Here is a 26,130-nt window from a genome sequence, read left to right as displayed (position 1 = left end):
CTCCTTGTCCCACCTACACTATCCTTCCTGCCTGGCTACTGGCCAATCAGCATTTTATTTATCAATCAATTATAGTAACATTTATTTACAGCATACAGGACATCCCACAGCACACATGTATGTATACATACACACACACACACACACACACATATACATATATATATGCATGCTGATAAGCTACACAAATAGCCTATAATGCTGGCTATAGACAAATGAATCCAATAATACATTGGGAACATTACTTTGAATATATTACCTCTGTGTTTCTGGGAATGATGAGATCTCATTCTGTAATAATCTCTTTGAATTCTCCAGCCATTGTGACTGTTTTCTTTCTTATGTTTTGTCCTTGGGGACTTTATTCTTTACGTGAATTTATTCCATTGTGGTTTTTATAGTTGGTAATATTGTGCATGCCAAGAAGCAGTCATAATATTTCTGTCTTTTCCAGAAGTCGCTTACAGCACATGAAACAACACAATGATACGGAAAACTCACAGTTTCTTCTCCTGGGACTTTCAGAAGACCCAGAACTGCAGCCCCTTATATATAGGCTCTTCTTCTCCATGTATCTTGTGACCATTTTGGGGAATCTTGTCATCATCCTGGCCACGATCTCAGACTTCCACTTGCACACAGCCATGTACTTCTTCCTCTCCAACCTGTCCTTTGTGGACATCTGCCTAACCTCCACTACCATCCCAAAGATGCTGGTGAACGTTTTAGCACACCACAACACCATAACTTACGAAGGCTGCATCATGCAAATATATTTTTTTGCATTATTTGTAGGGCTGGATAACTTCCTCCTGGCTGTAATGGCTTATGACCGCTTTGTGGCCATCTGTCACCCGCTGCGCTACACAAGCATTATGACACCTCAGCTCTGTGTGTCACTGGTTCTGGTATCCTGGATCACAAGTTCCTTGAATTCTTCATTACAAAGCTTCCTGGTGTTGCAGCTTTCCTACTGTGCTAATGTGGAAATTCCACATTTTTTCTGTGAACTTAGCATGTTGATTCACCTTGCCTGCTCTGACACCTTTTTAAATGATATGGTAATGAATGTTTTAGCTACAATTCTGGGTGGTGGTTGTCTTGCTGGCATCCTTTACTCTTATGCCAAGATAGTGTTCTCTATAAGGGCAATCTCCTCAGCACAGGGGAAGTACAAAGCCTTTTCCACCTGTGCAGCTCATCTTTCTGTTGTCACCTTATTCTATTGTACTCTCCTGGGAGTGTACCTCAATTCTGCTATGACCCAAAGCTCACACTCCATTGCAGTAGCTTCATTGATGTACACTGTAGTCACCCCCATGCTGAACCCCTTCATCTATAGTCTGAGGAACAAGGACATCAAGAGAGCTCTGAGGAAGAACTTTGTGAGAGAGAAATTAGAAAAGTGATTACTGTCTTGGGTCTTAAATTTTGAAATAAGAATTTTCAGTTTAAGGGCTGAACATTTTGAAATCTCTTATCCTCTGTCTCATGAACATGTACACCAATCCCACTCCCAAGGCTGATAGATCATTTTGGAAGAAGGGATGTAAGAGTTTAAGAACCCGAGGCAGTGCCTGACTACAAGGGAACATTGTCTTCTAGGCCCAGCAAGACATCTGCACATCTGCACTCACAGTAGTTTCAATATCATGCCCCAAACCTGAAAATCCGAGCCAGAACACACCCAGTCATAGAGAGGAGAGGTGACACACAATCCCACCCCATTGATGTAATTATTTTTAGCTGCTGGGAGAAGAGACTGCCTGCTCTAAGAATGTAGACCCTGGTAAGTTGATCACTTCCCACTAGAAGGCCATACATGCAAGAGTATTTAAGTAGCACCAATTAGTCTCAAAAGATTTCAAAATAAAAGGGCAAAAATTTGAATGGTTATGGAATGGGGAGGTAGATCTGTGAAGAGCTGAAGAAGAGGGCTCATATGACCAAAACATATGAAACTCCCAAAGAGTTCATCGAGGAGAGAACCTCTTTCTTGGTGAGAGGACAGGAGCAACTATTATGTTTATGTACCTGCTGTTGTCTCCATTCATTGGACTTCAGATTTCCTATGAAGTAGACAGCTCACCTCTAAGCATGCTGCTTCTCCCAGTACCTGATTAGTTTTCCCTTTTACAGCTTTCATACTTTCTCAAAGTTGCTTTAAGTCACAAGTAACACATACTAAAAATACACATTTATGTCATAAGATGTAAATTTCTTTTTAAAAATGTTTTAAATTAGCATAAAAGATATATTATGTCATTTTCAAGCAAAGTATGTCTTAGTAGATTTCCCTTCTCCATCTCCCCCACCCACTGTTACCTCTGCTAGACCCTGTAACCTCCCTCAGTCTCTCCCTCTTTTATGGTGCAGGTGTCCTTTAACATACCCCATCTTTCCTCATAAAGGTTTTTACCGTCTCTGGTTCTCCTTTCACTTATGAGTAATTTACATTAACACTACAGAGTATAAAATTGTTTTTCTTGTGGTATTACTAAAACATAGTCTTGTGGTGTGCTTCTCCTCTGTGCTCCCTCCACTGAGGGTGGACTCACATCTAACAATGGAGGCCATTTACATAGCTGTAGATGACACTGTGGTTGTTGTGCAGGCCCTTCCCGCCTTCTTGTATTTATTCCTGACTCTGCATCTTCTAACAGACTTCTGTGCTTTGTATCTCAGCAAAGAATTTTCTTGTCTTCATGGAAATTTTGTTCTCTTTTTCAGTTCTGCATCCACAACACCCATCATAATTATTGGGAGAAACCTATTATCAAATGCATATAATGAGAAAAACAAATTTTTAGTGAATTGATTTCTTTTGCCTCTGAATGGTAGTAGACCTTATACACACTGATATAAACACATGCATCATACGTTCAATCACTATGAAAACATTTCCTTGTCATACAATAAATATAGTCATTAAAATATAAATGAATTCTGCTATGTTAAAATAAGTACTCTTTGAATACTAATCGATAGATTTAAAAAATATTTATCTGTGTCTATGTGCATGTGTGCATGGGCTTGTGCACATGACTGCATGGGCCAAAGGCCATAAGTTGGTTTCAGATCTCCTGGAGCTGGAGTAATGGGAAGTTGTGAGCCCCCTGAATTTAGCACTGGAAACAAAACTCAGATCCTTTGGAAGAGCAACAAGTGATGTAAACTGCTGAGCCATCTCTCAGCCCCTGCCTGACATGTTTATATTATATTATTATTATTATTAAAGTTAACATTTTAGTTTTTCTCTAGAACTTCCATTTTCCCCAGAAACCTGATTGCTGTAAAGTTCTAAGTAAAATTTCCTCACTGTTCTAAATCCTGCAGTTGTCAGTAGAGGGGCAAGGAATGAACAATTCAGTGTTATTCATTATGTGTCTTCTTTGTGCTCACAAGTCACATCTGTCTTCATCTGTAAGAGAGCTTCATTTCCCTTCCAGTCATGCAGTTGTGGTTCACTAACTTTCCCATACAAATATGAAAATCCTTTATTATGGAAATAACCTCCATGTAGCAATGTCCAAACATGGAATATTGGACATACTTACAAAATAAAAGCTGAATATTACCTTTTGATTCACAGAAAACTCCAAAGCAGCATATTACACAGTTGTCCTCATGTCCATTGGTTATTATAAGGGTTTGCTTTTGCTGCAGAACAAGAATTGCTCAAAACAGATATTTAATGAAGTACCAGTGTATACAGTGAGATAATATGATAGGCGATCTTCTAGGCTAGGCTGATCCTGGCATTGTTGTCAGTAGTGTTCAGCTTGGGAGTTTCTTCACATCTTGCCCGAGCTTCTAATTATTGAGGATTTATCTGAGTGTTAGATGATTTAGGACAGTTTGGCTGTGGAAACTTGCCATCCATCACAAATCCTTTTATTTTTAATTTTTTTATAATTGCAAAAGATATTTTTCCGAGTAGCTGGGGTAGGATTCAAACATAGCACAGCCGAAACACTGAATGACCCTTACGACCCGCTGTCGGTATCACCATATGCTGTTATCAAGCGGATATTAAGAAGACATCAATGGCTTTATCAAGTACTGAACCCAGCATGATGAAGTACCAACCTGCTAAGCAAGATGTGTTTGCTAGTAAAATAGTGACAAGGATATTCATGGGAGTAACAATCAACTACCTTGATTGAGTTCAGTCTGGTCCATAGAAGGTAATTGAGGTATGATGCTGTAAAAATGTTCAAAAATCATTGCTAGAGAAAGTATAGACCCTAGCATATAACTGATTCTATATTTTTTGTCATATAAATTTTTATTAAAAAATTTTTCTTTCTTTTTACATACCAACCCCGTTCCCCCTCCCTCCTCTTCTCCTTCTCCCCACCACCTACCCCCATCCCACTCCCATCCCCTCCTCATAGAGGGTAAGGCCTTCCTGGGGTAGTCAACACGGGTTGTCATACCATGTTGGGGACGGACCTAGCCCCTCCCTGCTGCATCAAGGCTGAGTAGACATTGTACCATAGAGAATGGGGTCTAAAAAGCCAGTTTGTGTACCCAGGGTAAGTCTTGGTCCCATCGCCAGGGGACTCACAAACACATCAAGTCATGCAACTTTCACCACATTCAGAGGGCCTAGTTCAGTCCCATGCAGGCTCCCCAGCTGTCACTCCAGAGTCCATGAGCTCCCATTAGTGTGGGTCATCTATTTCTATGATTTTTCCCATTATGATTCTGATCCTCCTTGCTCTTATAACCCTTTCTCCCTCTCTTCAGCTGAACTCAGGATCTTGGTCAAGTGCTTGGCTGTGGGTCTCTGCATCTGCTGCCATCAGTCACTGGATGTAGGGTCTATGATGACAATTAGGGTAGACACCAATATGAGTGCAGGGGAAGGCTAGGTCAAGAACCCTCTCCACCATTGCTGAGTCTTAGCTGGGGACAATCTTGTGAGTTCCTGGGGTTTTCCCTAGCTGAAGCTTTCTCCCCATCCCCTTAATGGTACATTCTGTCAAGACATCTCTTTCATTGCTCTCTTTCCCTGTCTCTCCCCCATGTTCCCACCTCCCATCCCCTCTCATCCCCTCCCCTCTATTCCCCCTCTCAGTTTGCCCAGGAGATCTTACCCTTCCCCCTTCCTGGGGCAAACCATGTGTGTCCCTCTTAGTGTCCTTCTCTTTACCTAGGTTCTCTGGGCTTGTGGATGGTAGCCCGGTTATCCTTTGCTTTGCATCTAACATTCACTTATTAGTGAGTACATACTGTATTTGTCTTTCTGGGTCTGGGTTACCTCACTCAGAATGACTTTTTTCTAGTTCTATCCATTTGCCTACAAATTTTATGGGTTTTTTTTGTGTGTATGTGTGTGTGTGTGTGTGTGTGTGTGTGTGTGTGTGTGTGTGTGTGTGTGTGTGTTTTACCACTGCATAATACTGCATTGTGTAAATGTACCACATTTTGTTTATCCATTCTTCTGTTAAAGGACATCTAGGTTGTTTCCAGGTTCTGGCTATTACAAATAGTGCTGCTATGAACATGGTTGAGCAAATGTTCTTGTGGTATGGTTGAGCATCTTTTAGGTATATGCCCAGGAGTGGTATTGCTGGGTCTTGAAGAAGATTGATTCCCAATTTTCTGAGAAACTGCCACACTGATTTCCAAAGTGTCTGTACAAGATTGCACTCCCACCAGCAGTAGAGGAGTGTTCCCCTTTCTCCACATTCTCTCCAACATAAGCTGTCATCTATGTTTTTGATCTTAGCCATTCTGACAGGCATAAGATGGTATCAGAGTTGTTTTGATTTGCGTTTCCCTGATAGCTAAGGATGTTGAACATTTCCTTACATGTCTTCTGGTCATTTGAGATTCTTCTGTTGAGAATCTTTGTTTAGCTCTGTAGCCCATTTTAATTGAAGTATTTGATATTTTGCTGTCTAGTTTCTTGAGTTCTTTATATATTTTGGAGATCAGCTCCTTATCGGATGTGGGGTTGGTAAAGATCTTTTCCCATTCTGTAGGCTGCCTTTTTGTCTTATTTACTGTGTCCTTTGCCTTACAGAAGCTTCTCATTTTCAGGAGGTCCCATTTATTAATTGTTGCTCTCAGTGTCTGTCCTACTGGTGTTATATTTAGGAAGTCATCTCCTGTGCCAGTGCATTCAAGGCTACTTCCTACTTTCTCTTCTATGTGGTTCAGTGTAACTTGATTTATGTTGAGGCCATTGATCTATTTGAACTTGAGTTTTGTGCATGGCAATAGATATGGATCTATTTGCATTCTTCTACATGTAGATATCCAGTTATGCCAGCACCATTTGTGGAAGATGATAGTACACATAAGTGATCCCAAAAATTCTACCAAGGAAGTCCTACAGCTGATAAACACCTTCAGAAATGTGACAGGATACAAGACTAACTCAAAAAAACCAGTAGCCATCCTATATTCAAATGATAAATGAGCTGAGAAAGAAACCAGAGAAATAACACCCTTTACAATAGCCATAAATAATATAAAATATCTTGGGGTAACTCTAACCAAACAAGTGAAAGATCTGTATGATAAGAACTTTAAATCTTTGAAGAAAGAAATTGAAGAAGATATCAGAAAATGGAAAGATCTCCCATGCTCATGCATTATTAGGATCAACATAGTAAAAATGGCAATTTACCAAAAGCAATTTACAGATTCGATGCAATCCCCATCAAAATCCCAATGCAATTCTTCACAGACCTGGAAAGAACAATACTCAACTTCATATGGAAAAACAAAAAAACCCAGGATAGCCAAAAGAATCCTGTACAATAAAGGAACTTCCAGAGGCATTAACATCCCTGACTTCAAGCTGTACTGTAGAGCTATAGTAATAAAAACAGCTTGGTATTGGCATAAAAACAGACACATCAGATGAGATCGGACGCGTTCAGGGTGGTATGGAGTCCATCGGCAAGAAAGAGGAGAGATTGTATGAGCGAGAATTGCTGAGACCATGATTGGAAAAATCACAGGGACAAATAGCCAAACTAGTGGAAACACATGAACTATGAACCAATAGCTGAGGAGCCCCCAACTGGATCAGGCCCTCTGGATAAGTGAGACAGTTGACTAGCTTGAACTGTTTGGGAGGCCCCCAAGCAGTAGGACTGGGACCTGTCCTTAGTGCATGAACTGGTTGTTTGGAGCCTGGGGCCTATGCAGGAACACTTTGCTCAGCCTGGGTGAAGGGAGGAGGGGACTGGACCTGCCTCAACTGAATCTACCAGGCTGAGCTGAATCCCCAAGGGAAGTCCTTGCCCTCAAGGAGATGGGAATGGGGAGTGGGCTGGGGGGAAGGGGGCGGGAGGAGGGAGGACAGGGGAATCCGTGTTTGATATGTAAAATTAAATTAAATTATAAAATAAAAAATAAAAAATACACACATCGATCAATGGAATCGAATTGAAGACCCTGACATTAATCCACACACCTACAAACACCTGATTTTTGACAAAGAAGCCAAAATTATACAATGATCTTACATATTTTGAAAATAGATTTTTTTTGTCTCACATAATGTATCTTGATTATGGTTTCCCCTCCCTATACTCATAATTCCTCATCACCTTCCTTCCCACCTGGGCCCACTGCCTTTCTGTATCTCATTAGAAAACAACTATGTTTCTAAGGGATAATAATAAAATACAACAAAATAAAATATAAGATAAAGACTTGGTTTCATTGGACAAAGACTCACCCCAATCACAGGCCACACCTTCCAGAAGACCATGAAGGCCAGCCACCCATGAACTATCCCCATTCAATTCACACAAGCAGACCCCTCCTGCCCAACCACAGGCCATGCCTCCTAGAAGATTATGTAGGCTTCTGGTAGGCAGTGCACCCTCAGAACTTGCCCAGTCTTTAGCTTGAACAGACACAGAGCAGTTGTCCCTGCTCCATTTGTCACTGTGCTCCAGTCCCAAACTCCAGAAGACATCCCCTGCCCAAACACAGGTCACAGCTACCAGAAAGTAACAAAGGTGATGACTCTAAAAGCCAGAAGGGTCTGGACAGATGTCCTGCATAGAAACCATCTGAGACTACTGTACCTATACCCAGCAAAAATTTCAATAACCATACTTGGAGAAAACAAGACATTACATGATAAAGTCAAATTTAAACAACATCAGTCTACAAACCCAGCCCTACAGAAGATACTAGAAAGAAAACTCCAACACAAGGAACTTATCTACATACATGAAAATATGGGAAATAATCTCACAACAGTAAAACCAAAAGAAGGGAAATACACACACACACACACACACACACACACACACACACACACACACACACACAAATACTCATAGACACACACTATGACCACTAACAATGGCAAAAATGACAGGAATTAAAATCACTGGTAATTGAGTTCTTACTGTATTAATGGACTCAAATCCCAAGTAAAAAGATACAGACTAACAGAATGGATACAAAAACAGGATCCATCCTTCTGCTGCATACAAGAAACAGACCTCAATATTAAAAATAGACATTACCTTAGAGTAAAGAGTTGGAAAAATATTTTTCAAAGCAAAGGGACCTAAAAAACAAGCTGGTGTAGGCATTCTAATATCTAACAAAGTAAGTGTCGAACCAGAATTAATCAAAAGATAAGGGGGAAGGACATTTCATATTTATCAAAGAAAAAATCAACTGAGATGATGTTTTGATTCTTAACATCCATTTCCTTAATACAAAAGCACCCATGTTTGTAAAAGAAACATTACTAAAGCTGAAATCACATATTGACCCTGACACATTGATAGTGGGAAACTTCAATACTGCACTCTCACCAAAAGACAAATTATCTAGTCAAAACTAAACAGAGAAATACTGGAGAAATATAATAACAGACATTATAAACCAAATGGACCTAACATGTCTACAGAACATTTCACCCAAAAAAGAATATACCCTCTTCTCAGCACCTCATGGAACTTTCTCCAAAACTGACCACATTCTTTGTCACAAAGCAAGTCTCAACATATATAAGAAAATTGAAATAACTCCATGCATCCTATCAGACCACCTCTGATTAAAGTTGGATTTTAACAACAACAGAAAGCCTACAAACTCATGGAAAACTGAGCAACTCTCAACTGAATTGCCACTGAGTCAATGAAGAAATAAAGAAATTAAAGACTTCCTAAAATTCAATGAAAATGAATGCACACCATACCCAAATTTATGGTACACAATGAAAGCAGTGTGAAGAGGAATGTTCATAGCACTAAGTTCCTATATTAAAAAATTGTAGAGATCTCATACTAGCAACTTAACAGAACACTTGAAAGCTCTAGAACAAAAAGAAGCAAACAAACCTAAGAGGAATAGAAAGCATGAAATAATCAAACTGAGGTCTGAAATCAAACACTTGGGAAGATTTATGAAATTATTTCATGTTGCAAATGTGTTATTCCATTAAACCAATTTACTCTTTTTCTTGGAACATTTTCTTTGGATGATTTGTCCTTCTTCTTCAGATGTCTTATTTGTCCAGTGGTCTTCAGATTCTTTCATTGCATGCTTTTCTCCTGGAAAGACAAAAACAAAACCCTGCCCCAATCCTAACTTTGGGGAGGTTCCCATTTCTGTCAGGTTAGGTCTGATCAAATGAAAGACATCCGTAAGTCTTGTAAGTTAATTTAGATGGAATGGTGATGTGGTTGATGAATTATTACCTCTCCTAATCAAGAGGTCTCTCCTGTCCAAATTTAATTTTTATCAATCTTGATGGTATCCATACCTTTTCTTGTCCTGTGTAAACAAAAGCAAAATCTCTTCCCCAATATAACACATATCCTGGTTTCCATTCTGTTGTCAACACATCTCTGAAGTATACAGACTGATGAAATTCAGCAGTTTTTCCATTATCCAATGTCTCTCCACAGCTGTCCCCTCCCCCAGGTCTCAGGACACATATATACAGAACCCAAAACAAAATGGCATTTGCCAAGAGTAGTTATATAACAGATTTTGTCATGCTATGCTTTTGAGTTACCTGGCCATTCTGTGTCAACCATTTTATGCTGACTTATATACCCCTGGATATTCAGTGTTCATATCTTTGTCCATACTGTGTAATGATTGCCAGAGCCATGCTGTCTGAATATAAGCTATCCTTTACTACAGAATGCCACATATAATAGAATATGTAATAATATCAATTTTGTAATTAAATTATATGAGAAGCTAAAATCAAACTATAAGAATGAAAGAGATGGGAGTCCTGTTTTCATCAAAGAATCCTAGTTTTAGATCAAGGGCATTACTTTAGCTCTAAAGCAGTGGGTCCTTTGAGAAAATTTCTGTCTCAAACATTGTTTCAGAGAGTTCTTAATGTCTGTTTCTCAGACTCTAGATGAAGAGGTTTAGTATGGGGGTACATCACAGAAGCTGTTGATGTGTAGTGTAAGTTTTTAGGCGATAATATAACTAAGATAAGGAGGCCTGTGCTATAGAATGAGTGATGGAGAGGTAAGACACACATGTAGAAAAATGTTTGTCTTTCCCCTAAGCTGAGGAGATTGCACATATAGGGAATATTATCTTGGAGTAAGGGTAAGGAATGGCAGGAAGTTGACAACATACTAACAATACAATTAAAAAATATCTCACCATGACATTAGGAAGTATATCAGAACAGGCTGGTGGATCACCTGGTTAAAGTCAAAGAAAAATTCCAGAACTTCCAAGTCTTTTCAGAAGTTCAGTGAAGTGTCATTAAGCTCTGTAACAATGCATGGAGTATACTCAGAATCCAGCACATGAGAACCAACAACATATAGAATTGAGGATTCATGATGACTGTGTAATGTAGGAGGTGATAGATGGCCATGTATGGGTCATGGGCAATCACTGTCTGCAGAGAGATATTCAACACAACTAAAGTACAAAATATACATTTGAGTGATGCAGCTTTTATAAGTTCTGAACTTGCTCTGGGTCGGGATGTTCACTGGCATCCTTCACCTAAAGGTGAAGCAGATGTCCGTAAATGACAGGTTGTAGAAGAAGTACATGGCTGTGCAGGTTAGAATCTGCGACTGTGGCCAGAATGATGAGCAGTTTTCCAAGTGTGGTGATCAAATCAATGGAGAAGAAAATTCCAAATACTGGGGACTGAATTTTCTGGTGTCTCTGAAAATCTCAAAAGAATAAATTCTGGGCTGGGCGTTGGTGGTTGCACACCTTTAATCCCAGCACTCGGGAGGCAGAGCCAGTCAGATCTCTGTGAATTTCCAGGCCAGCCTGGTCTACAGAGCGAGATCCAGGACAGGCACCAAAACTACACAGAGAAACTCTATCTCGAAAAAAACAAAACAAACAAACAAATAAAAAGAATAAATTCTGAAAGTTGAGTGTCACTTTCTGAACACATTCAGTAAATGTGATTACAGGTATGAGAAATAGTGTGATTAATGTTCACAGAAACAAGTATTATTCATATAGTTTAAATGGTGTGGATTTTTATTTTGTGATTAAGAAATTAATTTCTAGCTTTTGGGATTTATTCCTCTCCTAGAGTGCTTGTCTAGCAAGTAAACAGCCCTAGATTTCTTCTGCAGTAATCACGGAAAGGAAAGAGTAAAAGGAAAGGGAATGGAAAGGAAGGAGGGAAAGGGGGAAGAGAACAGATAAGAATAGATGGGAGGAAAAGAGAAAGAAGGAAATAGGAGGTGAGAGGAGAAGATAATTTCTACATTATATATGTATATATATACACACATACACACACACACACACACACACACACACACACACACACACACACACACACACACACACATATATATATATATATATATATAAAAATTTTAATTTGGTCTTTTAGAACCAAGGAGATCTTTGTGCTAACTCATTATTATATCCTATTTCACTTTCAACCTTTTTCTGAGGGTGTTAATGTGACTCTGCCATGTGTTTGGGGAGTTTAAATGGAGTGCCATTGATGGACAGTTCTATTTCCTGACTATTCTATCATGAATAGTTAAGCAATTAACATGGACATGTAGAAACACCTTTGACATATGGACATACTATATTCCTTTCTTTATGTTTGAGAATTTCATACATGCATATAATGTATTTTTAAAGCAAATGAACCCTCCTCTCCTCTACTCCAATTCCTCTCCTATCACCCCTATTAATTTTCCCTTCCAATTCATTTCTTTTGAATGTATATCCAGGAATGGAATACACATTTTTTTGAGTTGTGCAAGAGGTTCTTTCTTTTTAGTTTCTTGGACAGCTTTTTTTTAACAGGTATATGAATGTACTGTTTTCATTTTCCTAAGTGACTGCATTAATTTTAATTTCTACCAACCATGTGAAGGTATTCCCTTTTCTCTACATCCTTACTCATACTGGTTAACTTTTAGCTTTTTGCTATTCTAACTGGAATGAGGTGATACCTTGCAATTTTGATTTACAGTCCCATAATCATTGGTGAAAATGAGAATTTAAAATATACCAATAAACTATATTGATCATTTGTGTGTGATGCATATAGAGTTAATCACATAGAAGATTAGAGTAGAACAGTGGCTATTTGAGTCTGTGAAGTGGGCTGTGAAGAAAGGATGGAGAGAAGTTAGATAAGAAGAACAGACTCCAGTCTTAGTACACAGTAAGGTAAGTATATTTAACAAAAATACGTTATAGATTTTAAATTAGCTGGGAGAGGATTTTAACATAATATTTTATTAATTCTTTTGTACATTCTTTAATTTTTGATGCACATAATGTATTTTGATCATACTCACCCCCACTTTTCCCCTGACTTCCACCAAATCCAACCCTACAGCCCGACCTCCACCCAACGTCATGTCCTCTCTTTATAATAACCCACTGAGTGCAATTTGCTGTGCCCATATACTCATGATTGTGGGGCCATCCACTGGAGCATGATTTCCCTATGCAAGGCCACATCATTAAAGTAAACTGAACCCCCCACTGCCTCTCAGTATCTCTTCAATTAGGTGCAGGGACTTATAAGCCCCTATGAGATTTATAATGTTTTACTACAGAAAATGATAGATATCTGAGTATTTATATTTGGTTATTCTAACTCAATCACTGCACTGTGTAAGTAATTTAAAATGCCATTCTGTTTGTACCGTTACATATCAATAAAAGTACAAAACAAGATTAATTAGCAACTATATTCTATGTACTACATAGGCAATGTGCATAAGGTATGTAAGACTGAGACAAAGGTCTCTGAAATCCACCATGAGAAAAAGAATATAAACACACTTCTTTTGGAAAAATCGTGATGGATGTGATGACACATACCTTCAATCCTAGCCTTTGAGAGGCAGAGGCAAAAAGATTGCCGAAAGTTTGAAGCCACCCTCATTACAGAATAAGCTCCATGCTAGTCGGGAGTCCACAATGTGAGTCTGTCTCAAAATTAAAATCACATAAAATGTTATACAATATCAAGTACTATGAATAAAGTTAATTAAAATTAGAAAGTATAATGCAGAAGCAAGACATGAATATAGGTCTTTATTATAGCTAATATTTGACATGAAAATAGGAGAGGGCTGTACACAGGAAGGTAGGGACTGAAGAGAGGATCAACAAGACAGCACAAAGGGGAAGGAAAAGGCAAGGATTGCATTTGTTTTCTCACTTGCACAGTGTATATTTTACATATGCATCATGCACATGTGCGTGACATGAAAACAAAAGGAAGAATGTATGGAGAGGAAAGTTCATTGGAAAGGAAGAAAAATCACAAGGGTGGATCATACAGGGACAATATCAGCCAACAGCAATTATATATGTGTTTGAAAATGTTACAACTAAACCAATAGTTGTATATGCTAAATAAAACAATTTAGAGAGCATAGACAGTAGATGCTATTTATCTAGTTGTCCAGGAAAGAATAGTGGATGAAAGGAAATCTATCAGAGACAAACAGGAAGTCATGCCAGAGGCTTCTCTTACTATTATTTGGTAAATGTAATATTGTCCATGTTAGTTTCAAACTCATGATGTCAAACAGTCCTCCTGCCACATCCTTCTGATTTATCCATGTAGAATTATTGATATGCTCCTCCAGGCCAGCTTGTGGTAGTTTTTGCTTGTCTGTTTGAGTTTTGTTTTGTTCTGTTTTAAGTAATCATTTTATATTAATTTAGCAGGGTGTGTGTGTGTATGTGTGTGTGTGTGTGTGTGTGTGTGTGTGTGTGTGTGTGTGTGTGTGTGTGTGTGTGTTTGTGTGCAACTGCACTTGCCAGAGCACATACATAGATGTCAGAGAACAACTGTTCAGATTCAGTTATTTTCTAACTGCCTTGTGGGCTCCAGGAATTGAACTCAAATTCCCAGGCTTGAGGTTTGGCAGCAAGCACTTTTGTCTTCTGAGTCATCTCATGAGCCATTTGATTCCATTTGACTTAGTTTCATTTCAGACATGCATGGTCTCACCCTGTAGTACAGGCTGCCCTTGAAATTCTTATAATATTCCTTCTCAGCTGTTCAAGACCTTAAATTACATTTCTGCATCAGCATGCCCAGCTTACATAATTATTTTTGATAGGCATTGGCAAATAGCATTTTGTCAGGACTATGATGATTTCTGGTCCCAGCAATGATATTTAAAGATCCCTGTTAGCTCTATACACCATTATGTCAAAGACCATTTGACATTTGTCATTGGTAATTGGGAAATTGTTTTTTTTTTCCTTTATACACAGGGCCTCATGTTCAGTTCAGCAGCACATGGCCTAAAATGGGGATGCAATAGGGTCTTGCTCTATAGTTGAGGCTGCCTGGAATGCAGGTATGAGCCAGTATACCTGCCTAAAAATGTTTGTTAATTTCAATAGAATTTTCATTTGAGACTAAACTTGGATGTGTTTACTTGACAAATTTGTGTTTCTTTTCCTTTCCTTTTTAAACACTTTCATTAAATTTGTTCTTTCATAATTTCACATGCTTATAAAGTACATTCTGATTACAGTAACCCCTGCACCCTTTTGACACTTCCTCTCATCCCTAATAATGCCCCCTCCTTACACTTATAACCCTTGTTCCTTACATGTACCTTTCATTTATTTTGTTCTTTCTTGAGGTCCGTTGAGTCTAACTGGGACCATGGGTTTTGAACCATCCTTCTCCAAAATTCATCAGTAGACAATAATTTTGCAAAGAAAGGCAGAATCCCATACCCTCTTCTCTTATCTGTGATCAACTGTTGAAAGTCTGTCTTCTGTAGAACTAGTGTATATAGCTGGAGCTGTTATGGAGTCATAACTGCACCATGCCTAGAAGACATCATTTCACAGCACTTCTCCCTATATTTCCCCTCTTATAGCCCTTTAGGTTCTAATGAAGCTAAAAGCTTTTTAGTTTCTAGCTGAACCTAACCCAGAACTCAGTAGCCAAAGATGACCACGAGCACTGATCCTTCCACTTCTACCTCCTGAGTATTGGGATGGGTTGTGGGCATGTTCTGCCATGTGTAGCTTCTGTTGTTGCTATTGTTCTTTGTTTGCCTTTGTATTTCCTTTACTTAGGCTGTCAAATTTAAGCAATAGACTTAAATTTTGAGCATCTGGTTTATAAAGCTTAATGACAACAAAAACAATTGAGCTGTTACAAAACTGTGACAAGTTTTCAACTAAACAATTTGCCACTGCTCCAAATACTTACACCTATCTCAGCACATTATTAATTATGCAGAAAAGAAAATGTGATAGATGTTCTCTTAATTTCATGATGCATTGAGTTAGCAATCCAAATGCTTTAAATCTGTACAGGTCATTATATGCCATTATCCTTCAATCAATAATTTAAAAGGAGAATCTTAAGCAGTGTGTGCTTAGTAGAACAAGGGTACTAAAGGTTAGTCACACTTAGCAAAGCTTGGGCTACATTTTCTAATAGAAGAAAGCAAAAAAGGTTATACACAGACATCAGAGAAGGGGAATTAACTTCAGGTGGTACATTACTTTTTCAATAAACTGGGTGAATAATCCCAATGTAGAAATGGAACAGACTGATTATAATTTAGATCTATAGTGAAGCAAAACACAGGACTGCTGCCATGGCCAAGTGTATAAAACTACTTGCTGCAAATCTCAGTGACCTGAGAACCCAGGTGGATCCTGTAGCAGAAGGGGAGAGCTGATTACATAAAGTCATCCTTTGACTTTTATACATGCACTATGATGCATATGTGTACACACCAAAATAAATAAATCATTGAGCAAATGCATTTTTTATTGTCTTATCTTCCTTCCTTCCTTCCTTTCTTCCTTCCTTTCTTTTCTTTCTTCCTTCCTTCCTTTCTTCCTTCCTTCCTTTCTTTCTTTCTTTCTTTCTTTCTTTCTTTTTCTTTCTTTCTTTTTCTTTCTTTCTTTGTTCATTTTTCTGGTTTTCAAGACAGTATTCTGTGTTACACCTCTGGCTGTCCTGGAACTCACTTTGTAGACCAGACTGGCCTCGAATTCACAGAGATCTTCTTGCCTCTGCCTCATGAGTGCTGGAATTAATGGCATGTGACACCACCACCTGGCTGAACAATTGCATTTTAGAAGTATTTATTTTTATGTGTATGAATGTTTTCACTGTATGTATGTCCATGCATGCCTGGTGCCCATAGAAGCAGAAGAGGGCATTTAATCCCCTGGAACTATAGTTACAGATGGCTGTGAGCAGTATTGTGGTTGGCTGCTAGAAATTGAACACAGATCTTCTGGAGAAGCAGGCAATGCTCTTAACCATTGAGCCATCTCTCAAGTCCAAAATAATTGTATGTTCTAAGGCAAGAGAGCTATAGTTGTACAAAAGAGCCTTAGTTCCACATGCAGACCCATAGTTGAATATAAACTTAAGAGAAGATAGCAGAGCTCAGGGGGCTGTCCCCTCCACCTAACAATTACATTTTAAAACATTTGTATTTTATCAGTCTATTTGATTTTAGCTTAGTTTCGTATACATCTAAAGCTGACACTGTCACCAAAGGTTAAAAAGAGTTGAGTTCAATGATTAAAGTCAGCTTCCAGATGACAGTGTTTACAACTAGTCTATTATAAGAGTCAATATAATTAGGTTGCAATGTAAACACTGTGTTGTGTGACTTCCTTATAGGCGAGCAGGAAACACTGATCCTGTAAGTCATCAAAAGACTGTAAAATGAAGAGGTTCTCAAGAATCAAAGAAGTGTATAAGAATGATGATTCTCTCCAGTGCTGTGGAATAATCCTCTTGTACCCTGTAAAGATTTGTCACTCAAATTGGTTTAATAAAATTCTGGTTGGCCAGTAGCCAGGTAGGAAGTATAGGCAGGGTGACCAACCTGAGAATTCTGGGAAAGAGAGAGTGGATTTGGGGTCAGGAGCCAGATGCCAAGGGAGCAGGAGATGACTGTGACATGCTAATAAAGGTACCACCACATGGCAGAGCATAAATAGGGAATATGGGTTAACTTAAAATGAAAGAGGTAGTTAGTAATAAGCCTGAGCTATTGGCCGACATTTATAAGTAATATTAATCCTCTGAGTGGTATTCAGGAACTGGCTGGTGGGAGAGAACCATCCAATTACACTCCAGGCACATCTTAGTTGGTTGTCATGACTCAGATTAGATCAAAGGATAAATTTTATGTCCATCAATAGTAAGAGTCACATTTGCAGACAGCACAGACATTTCCAGGCAACAGCAGAAAAGTAGTTTAATGAAGCAACATGAAATTCATTCAGCCAATCTTGAAACTCAGTGAGCACAAACTACTATCTTCATTGTCCAAAGAGTAGAAACAGAACATGAAAAAGAAGCATTTACATAAAGTTGTTTAATGATCTAACATTTGCTTTGTCATATTAAAGCCATCCATGGCTTTAAGGCCAAATCAAGCCAATCTATGTAAATATTTTTCTCCATGTAACTCCAGTTGAAGTAATCAGTTTTTACCAGTAACTACAGCATTCATCATGTGCTCTGCAATTACCAAGGGACCTCAGACATAAAATCAGATGTCCAGTAGAGAAGACACTTGTATGTTAAAGTAGGCATTGCATAATGAGGAGGTAAGGTGTGAAATGAAATCACAATGATGAATTAATGGTATAGGTCAGCACAGACCATATGCTCCAAATGCTTGAGTCCCTGGGTTCAGTTCTCAAAGTGAAAAAAAAAAGAGACAAATAGAGGATGGAGGGAGGTAGAAGAAAAGAAGGAACAAAAGGAGAGAAACAAAGGAAGGGAGAGAGTCTGGGAAGAAAGATGAAGACACATTCTAGAACTCAGAAAGTAGAGGAAGAAGATTCACAAGTTCATGGTCAGCATGGATCACTCAGTCTATGTTTCAGAAATAAAGAAAATGAAATAATGATGAAAGAACACATAAAACCCATGGCTCATTTTTAAAATGTATTTTTATTTATTATTTGAGTTTTTTGCATATGTATACTATTTATTTTGATGACATCCATGTTCTATTTTTCTCTCCAACTCCTCCCATATCCCCTTACTATGTCTCCCTCTGAAATATATGTCTCCTATAATTTCTTTTAATACCTGACTGAGTCTAATTAATGTTGACCATATGCACATATACAGGGGGCCATGCACAGTACAAGGGGTCAAGACCCCAAACAGGAATAACCCTCTCTCCACTTGCAGCCACTAACTACTGATAGCGTCTTATCTAGAAGTGGAAACCTACAAGCCTTTTCCAGCTACACACTGGACTATTAACTGGTTTGATCTTATGAAGGTCTTGTATAGATAACCATAGTCACTATGCATCCATGACTGTTAACAGTCATGCTATGTCTCCAGAAGACAAAGTTTCCCAGTGATCCCTGCAACCTTTGTTTTTTATTCCTTTCTGCTCCCTCTTCCATAATGTTTTCTGAGCCTAGGGAGGGTGCTTCATGTTTTCTGATGCTATAAAATTAAATATATTACATATCTAACTCATTTAACAAATGGAATTGTGTCCACAGAGTATTAAAACTTAAGAATATTCTTTAGTGACTGGGGAAAAAAATCTCAATATATATTTTCAAAAATAAATCATTCTTCAGAATCCCACTAGTTCTCTAAAGGAAGCAGCAATTAATAGAGGCTTCTCATTCAAGGATGGGAATATGTTGAGGAAAGTAGGAAATGACAGTAGATTACAGATACCAGAAGGAACAAAAGGGAAAAACTTGAATTGTATGATAAAAGTGCTGTAAAATACAGAGCAATTATAGGAGATTAAAGATTAAATTTTTGTTACTCAGTTTCATCAATGGATTGCAATGGATAATCTAAAACATTGACTACTAGAAAACAGACATGTTATGAAGGTGAATCGATTGGTCCTCTTCTAGTTACACTCCCTAACAGGATTTTTAGAGCTTTCTTTATGTCTTTGTTCCTCAGACTATAAATGAAGGGGTTCAGCATGGGGGTGACCACAGTGTACATAAGTGAAGCTGTTGCAGTGGCATGGGGGTTCTGGGTCACAGCAGAACTGAGGTACACTCCCAGGAGGGTGCAATAAAATAAAGAGACAACAGAGAGGTGAGATGCACATGTGGAAAATGCTTTGTACTTCCCCTGAGCCGAGGAGATTGCACGTATGGAGGACACTATCTTGGAGTAAGAGTAGAGGATGCCAGAGAGGGGACCCACAGCCAGTAACATGGCTGTAATGTAAATCACCATGTCATTAAGAGAGGTGTCAGAACAGGCATGGTGTACCACCTGATTGAGTTCACAGAAAAAGTGAGGGATTTCCAAGTTTGTGCAGAATGATAGCCGTAGCACCAAAAAGCTATGTAACAAAGAATTCAGGATACCTATGATCCAGCATGCTAGAATCAGCAGTCCACAGCGTCTTGTGTTCATGATGATCATGTAATGCAGGGGGTGACAGATGGCCACATAGCGGTCATAGGCCATCACAGTCAGCAAAAAGATGTCTAACCCTGAAAAAAGCAGTAGGAAGTACATCTGGGTGATGCAGCCTGCATAGGTGATGACCTTGCTCTGTGTCTGGATATTTACCAGCATCTTCGGGACAGTTGTGGAGGTGAAGCAGATGTCCACAAAGGACAGATTGGAGAGGAAGATGTACATGGGTGTATGAAGGTGGGAGTCCACAGCAATGGCCATGATGATGAGTAGGTTGCCAAAAACAGTCACTAGGTACATGGAGAGGAAAAGTCCAAATATAAGAGGCTGAATCTGAGGTTGATTCTCTGAAAATCCCAGAAGAAAGAATTCTGAAAGCTGAGTATCATTTCCCTGTTCCATGTGTTTGATATGCCTACCAAAAGAAGAATTTGAGAAGGACTCAGTCACCCATCAGTGTCCTGATGTCAATGCTGCCTCTTTCCTTTCTTTCATCCTTCCTTTCTTCCTTTCATTTATATCATGGACCTCTGGACCCTTTCAGAGCTGCCCTTATATCTATGTATGTGACGCTATCCATTGAGGCTGGGGCATGGTCAACCTACCAGAGACCACACCCCTGAAGAGAACTGACTCTTTTCAGCAGCCATCGCTGCAAATGACTCCTCAGCTAGGGATGAGACCTGGTCATCCCTTCCCTCTTCATGGAGGCATGTTGACTGGTTTGATCTTGTGCAGGTCATTTGAACACTACTCTAGGTACGGTGAGCTCATTAGTTTACTCGCGTTGTCATGTCCAGAAGCCACGATTTCACTAAGTCCTCCCTGTTCTCAGCATCTTACTATCTGCTTTTTTTTTTCTGTGGTGTTCCCTGAGCCTAGTGGGGAGGCTTGTGCTGTAGAAGTCTCATTTAGGGCTGAGTACTCTGTAGACACTTATTCTCTACATTTTGACCACTCATGGGTTTTTATATTATCCTCTGTCCACTGGAAAAAAAGAAGCTTCTCTGATGGAAACTAACAACTTCACTGATTTATAGACATACATATAAATATTCAGAAGAGAATGTGATGTTCATTTAACAAGACAATAGGTGTAATTTTTTTTTTAGCAGAGACCATGAATTCCCCAACCAAATGGTTCTTGGCCAGACAATTTAGTCAAGCACTCTATACATTAAGCAATGCTACAAGCCCAAACTTGCAGAGGCACACAATTTATTTATTTATTTCTTATGAATCCCCCTAGGAGATTCCGTGTGTTATTTCTGGTTAATAATGCCCATGTCATACTCAACCTCTGCCCCAAGTTCATGTGTTAAATGAACTTTAGGATTGTGACATTCTCAAGGAGGCCCCTCTCCCTCAATTTTGGACCACCTTAATTATAGACATCTCCCCACCATGGTCTCTTTAGCACACGCCTGGAATGGAGACACTGATAAGTGTAGCTGTCAGCCTTCATTAAAGAAGCTTAGTTTTGAAGTATGCAGAGAATATTACAGAAAGCTACAACTGGTCAAAATGCAGAAAACAGCTGCCTGTGGGTGCCCAACCCAAGGAAACATTTAAAACTACACCTATGTCTTAAAGAACATCACAGGGAATGGGGGAGAAAGACTGTAAAATCCAGAGGACTAGAGAGTTTGCTGTGTTTTCTAGATATGACAGGGAAGCAAATACCTGGTTATTCTAAGTCCAAGTGCTCAGCTTTAAAATCATATACATATAAGCAGTAATAAATAGGCTCAGCAGGTTACACACACACACACACACACACACACACACACACACACACACAGATTCGTATACACATACACAAAACATATCAAAAATAAAGAAAATAAGCCATAAATTTGAGAGGGAGTAGAGTAGGGACATAGCAGGAGTTGGTGAGAAGATTGGGGGAGAAAGAAATGATGTGATTATATTTTTATTAAAAAAAGTCTTAAATAAAAACTTTAATTAGAAACCCTTTGAAGCACTGATGAATAAAAGCTAAATATGGCCAATGTCAAGACACTATCAGATAGTGAAGAAATATGAAGACAAATAAAATTCTTACAATAAAATAATGGAGATGAGGTATAAGCAAACTTAATAAAGTACTCATATCAGATGGTATCAATGCTGTGTTCATAAACTTTACTTGACTATAATAACATCTGAGATAGTCAAATTATAAAGAGAAAGACTTTATTTGCGCTCACAGTCCCCAGTTCCTTGGCCCTGTGGCTTTGGTCCTTCATGGAGGCAGCCCAACATGGTTGGAGTACATGGTCAAACAGATACCCTAGGACGTGGGATATGACTTATTAGATAAGAATGCTTGCCTGAGGACCTGGGTTCAAATGCTATGATCCATATTTTTAAAAAGAGGCTGGGCTTGTGCCTATAAGCCCAGTGCTATAGGAGAAAGAGGCAAGAAAACTGCTAGGACTTCAGGTGGACTAAACAGCTCTAGATTCAGTGACAGAGCCCATAAGAGAGGAAAAGGAGAACAGTGATAAAGCAGGGCCCCCAAATCCTCCACTGCACAAACACAGTGCACCTGCTTACACACACACACACACACACACACACACACACACACACACACACGTATATGCATATAATGCCCATAAAGTAAAAGAAAGGGAGAAGGAAGGAAAAGAGGGAGGGAGGAAAGGAGGGAGGGAGGAGAAAGAAAAGGGGGCAACAGAGAGGGAGAGAGAAAGAGAGGCTACTCACTATAGCCATAAAGCAAAATGGAAAAAGAAAGAGACTGGGGTACAATAATGTCCACACAGTTCATAGTCCGATGACCTAAAGACTTCCACTAGGCCCTTCTCTTGACAGTTCTACTGCCTCCCAATAACAATATTTGGGAACTAAGTCTTTAACACATAAACATTTGAGGGACACTCAAGATGCACACTGCAGCAAGTGGAATGCAGAAAAAAATGCAATGGCAGGCAATATTTGATGGGGATGTTGTCTTCCATAGGTGCCCTGAGATCACTGCACAAGGTCACATTTGGACACAGTCATCAAGGAAGACAGGTTGAATCCTGAGAATGCATCTGGGACTGTTCATGCACAGAACATTCATGCAAGGCTTCAAGGAAGGTATTTCTTGCAATTATTTTATTTGGACAAGGAAGTAAAAGCAGTAAAAGTAATTAGGAGGAGGGTGAACAGCTATACATAGTATAATGAAATCATGGACACATAAGCCAGGTGTGGTGGCACACATCTATAACTACGACTCTCCCAGCAGGCTGAGGCAGAGTATGTCATAAGCATGAGAATTTGAAAATATTGAGACACCCCCCTATCTTAAATTTACTTGCAAAGAAGTTTGGTATAGCTGTGTGACAGTGTTGCCTAGGATGAACGAGGTTCTGGGTTTCAGCACAGGCATTAAAAAAAAAAAAGACCTAAGAATCTTCACTGATGCAGAAAGTTCTGAACACAGGCATTGCCATGTTTGCACATTGACAAATTGACTCCATGGATCATCCTTGAGATGAGGTGCACCTGTCTTGGTTCCATAGCCTGCTCTGGGTTCTGGCCTCTGTAATTTGCTCAACTCTTGAATAGATAGCCCGCAAGACCCCTTTCTCTATACCTGCTTTTCCACCACACACACACACACACACACACACACACACACAAATACTGCTGTGGTGGCACTTGTGTATGCACATGAAAAAGCCAATGGCTATTTGCATAAATAGAAGAAACATGCAAAGAACTACTGTAATGGGGTGTTTACCAATAAAACAACACTAGGCTTATTTTCTCTTTGTCTGTTCCATGTTTGTTTGACCTACTAGTTTTATTTCTTGTGACAGCAGATCAGTGAATTGATGCCTTAATTTTCTCATGTATTAGCTTTACTTTCTTGGCATTAGGGTTTGAGGTTTTTTTTACTCTCCTTAGATACATTTAGTGTGTTCACTCAAATCTTTATTCTAGTGATAGTTAATATGAAAAGTATCCCCCAATAGAAGGGGTCATGGAGCCCTACTGCTTCTTGATGAAGTATGTGGATTCTGTGGGTAGGATGGCCTTTAGTTGTATAAGTTCTGATGATCCCACCAGACTACAGTGAGTAGTTCCAAAGTCGTGATCATGCAGACAGCTATGATTAAACTCATTCAATACAGAACAAAACAAAAACACTTAAGTATGAAAGTGATTCCTAGTGAGAAGGATTATCAGAGGAGGGAGACAGCAAAGAATGAGGGAGAGTAAAGACTGTATTACACATGTGTATGAAATTGTCAAGGAACAAATTCAGTCTTTAAACAAGGCATCTCCAGTGTTGATGCACAGACTCTTCCTCCACAACACTAGGGCAAATTTGTCCTATTACATTAACAAAATCCTTTGTCTAATTAAATCCTGAAGACACCATGACAGCAAGCACTAAAATCATACTTTGTCCCAGTTATACTTCTGGATACAAATTAGCAGAGGCTTAGTTTGCTACAACTATCTTTTTGTTTGTACAGAATGCATGATGTGTGTGTGCATGCATGTTGGGATTTGTGCAAATATTATGCATTGGATCTTTCTTAACAATATGACATTATATTGACCATAAAATTAAAATGGCATGGAGTCATTGTATGTAACTTAACATACAATGCTCTGTGTATACATTCCATAATTTCCCAGGCCCATGAATATAAGTTCTCCTTTATATGGAACTATTTTATGAGATCATCAAACCATCCTCTTATGATTAGCCTTACAAAACTATCACTTAAAAATTAATTCTCACCCCAATTACTGAGTTCAGTGGATTCTTCTCTTTCCAGCTTCATGAATCAATACCTTGCAGGACCAACCGGAAAGCCTCCCTTGCATATCCCAGTCTTGGCTAGGTTAACTTTGCTCTCATGTACATTTTCCGTTCTCCTGTTTTCTGACCTCTTGCTGCAAGAGCAGCAGAGCTCCAGGTCTCACCTGGATTGACCTCTGGAAGGTAGGTCTGTGCATCAGTGCCCCAACTCCCCTCTGAATGGCTGATGATGGAGAACTGAAGCTGTACTTGGCACATGAAGCAGGACAGAGAGCAGTATTAATCCCCAGCCAGGGTCAGGACTTCAAAATGAGAAAATTAATGTGTAGCTCTAGTTTGCAAATCAGAAGGACTACACTGGGGAGACACCCAAAGTTGACAGCAGCTTCTCCTTTGAGAATATTTTCCTCCTGTTATTCCAGCCCCTAAGCACATGATCTCCCCATGGGACATTGCTCTGCACAGAAAGAAAATTGTTCCTAAAGATTGCCTGTTCTCAAAAGAGTAGGCTAAAAACCCAGGTGACTGACTAGTCATCGTTCATTCCCCGTGAACTCTCCTGCTTTAACCTCCTACCAGCTTACTTCATCCTGAATTAAGGTTTCAACCAAAGTCTAAAGCGAAGAAAGTTGTGTTAAATATGTCTCAGGTCACCAAAGCATTGTATTCCATTGGTGGCTTCAGAAACACACAATTCCGTTCAACAACAAGGAGTTTCCCTTGATGCGAGACCATGAGTCCTAAGTTAATTGGCTTAATTGTTCTTTTTCCAAAATAGAGAAGGGTGTATCCCTTGTTAGGCAAATACAAAAATTCCACTTATGCCATTATTCATGAGACATCTTACAATTTTAAAATCAGTTACTTATTTCTTTAGGTTTTGAGTACACCCACTGACAAGCATATGCACTGAGGACAGGTCCCAGTCCCACTGCCTGGATGCCTCCCAAACAGATCAAGCTAATCAACTATCTCACTTATCCAGAGGGCCTGATCTAGTTGGGGGCCCCTCAGCTATTGGTTCATAGTTCATGTGTTTCCATTCGTTTGGCTATTTGTCCCTGTGCTTTTTCCAACCTTGGTCTGAACAATTCTCGCTCATACAAACCCCCCTCTTTCTCGCCAACTGAACACCTGGAGCTCCACCCGGGGCCTAGCCATGGATCTCTGCATCCAGATCCCTCAGTGGTTGGATGGGGTTTCTAGCACGACAATTAGGGTGTTTGGCCATCCCATCACCAGAGTAGGTCAGTTCGGGCTGTCTCTCGACCATTGCCAGTAGTCTATTGTGGAGGTATCTTTGTGGATTTCTGTGGACCTCTCTAGCACTTTGCTTCTTCCTATTCTCATGTGGTCTTCCTTTATCGTGGTCTCTTATTTGGAACCTGGGGCTTATACAGGGACACTTGGCCCAGCCTGGGAGGAGGGGACTGGACCTGCCTGGACTGAATCTACCAAG

The 26,130-nt window shown here is 39.4% G+C and overlaps 2 protein-coding genes across 2 annotated transcripts; one reads left to right on the top strand and one right to left on the bottom strand.

Annotated features, from left to right (window-relative positions):
• The first annotated feature begins 278 nt into the window (after nucleotides 1-278).
• Nucleotides 279-3,686, top strand: LOC128115219 (olfactory receptor 1073-like). Its single transcript, XM_052745693.1, has one exon. It carries the CDS (start codon nucleotides 417-419, stop codon nucleotides 1,407-1,409), a length of 993 nt encoding a protein of 330 aa, XP_052601653.1. The 5' UTR covers nucleotides 279-416; the 3' UTR covers nucleotides 1,410-3,686.
• Nucleotides 3,687-19,321: 15,635 nt separating this feature from the next.
• Nucleotides 19,322-20,281, bottom strand: LOC128115218 (olfactory receptor 7A17-like). Its single transcript, XM_052745692.1, has one exon. It carries the CDS (start codon nucleotides 20,279-20,281, stop codon nucleotides 19,322-19,324), a length of 960 nt encoding a protein of 319 aa, XP_052601652.1.
• Nucleotides 20,282-26,130: the final 5,849 nt, after the last annotated feature.

The sequence above is a fragment of the Peromyscus californicus genome, unplaced genomic scaffold, assembly GCF_007827085.1.
Source record: "Peromyscus californicus insignis strain IS unplaced genomic scaffold, ASM782708v3 Scaffold_1__1_contigs__length_55948999, whole genome shotgun sequence".
In the NCBI taxonomy this organism is placed as follows: domain Eukaryota; kingdom Metazoa; phylum Chordata; class Mammalia; order Rodentia; family Cricetidae; genus Peromyscus; species Peromyscus californicus.
This window is presented reverse-complemented; position numbering and strand designations above follow the sequence as displayed.

What these genes read in the sequence shown, in the direction of transcription:
- LOC128115219 (XM_052745693.1), top strand. Translation starts at nt 417, where the DNA reads ATGCCAAGAAGCAGTCATAATATTTCTGTCTTTTCCAGAAGTCGCTTA.
- LOC128115218 (XM_052745692.1), bottom strand. Translation starts at nt 20,281, where the DNA reads ATGGAACAGGGAAATGATACTCAGCTTTCAGAATTCTTTCTTCTGGGA.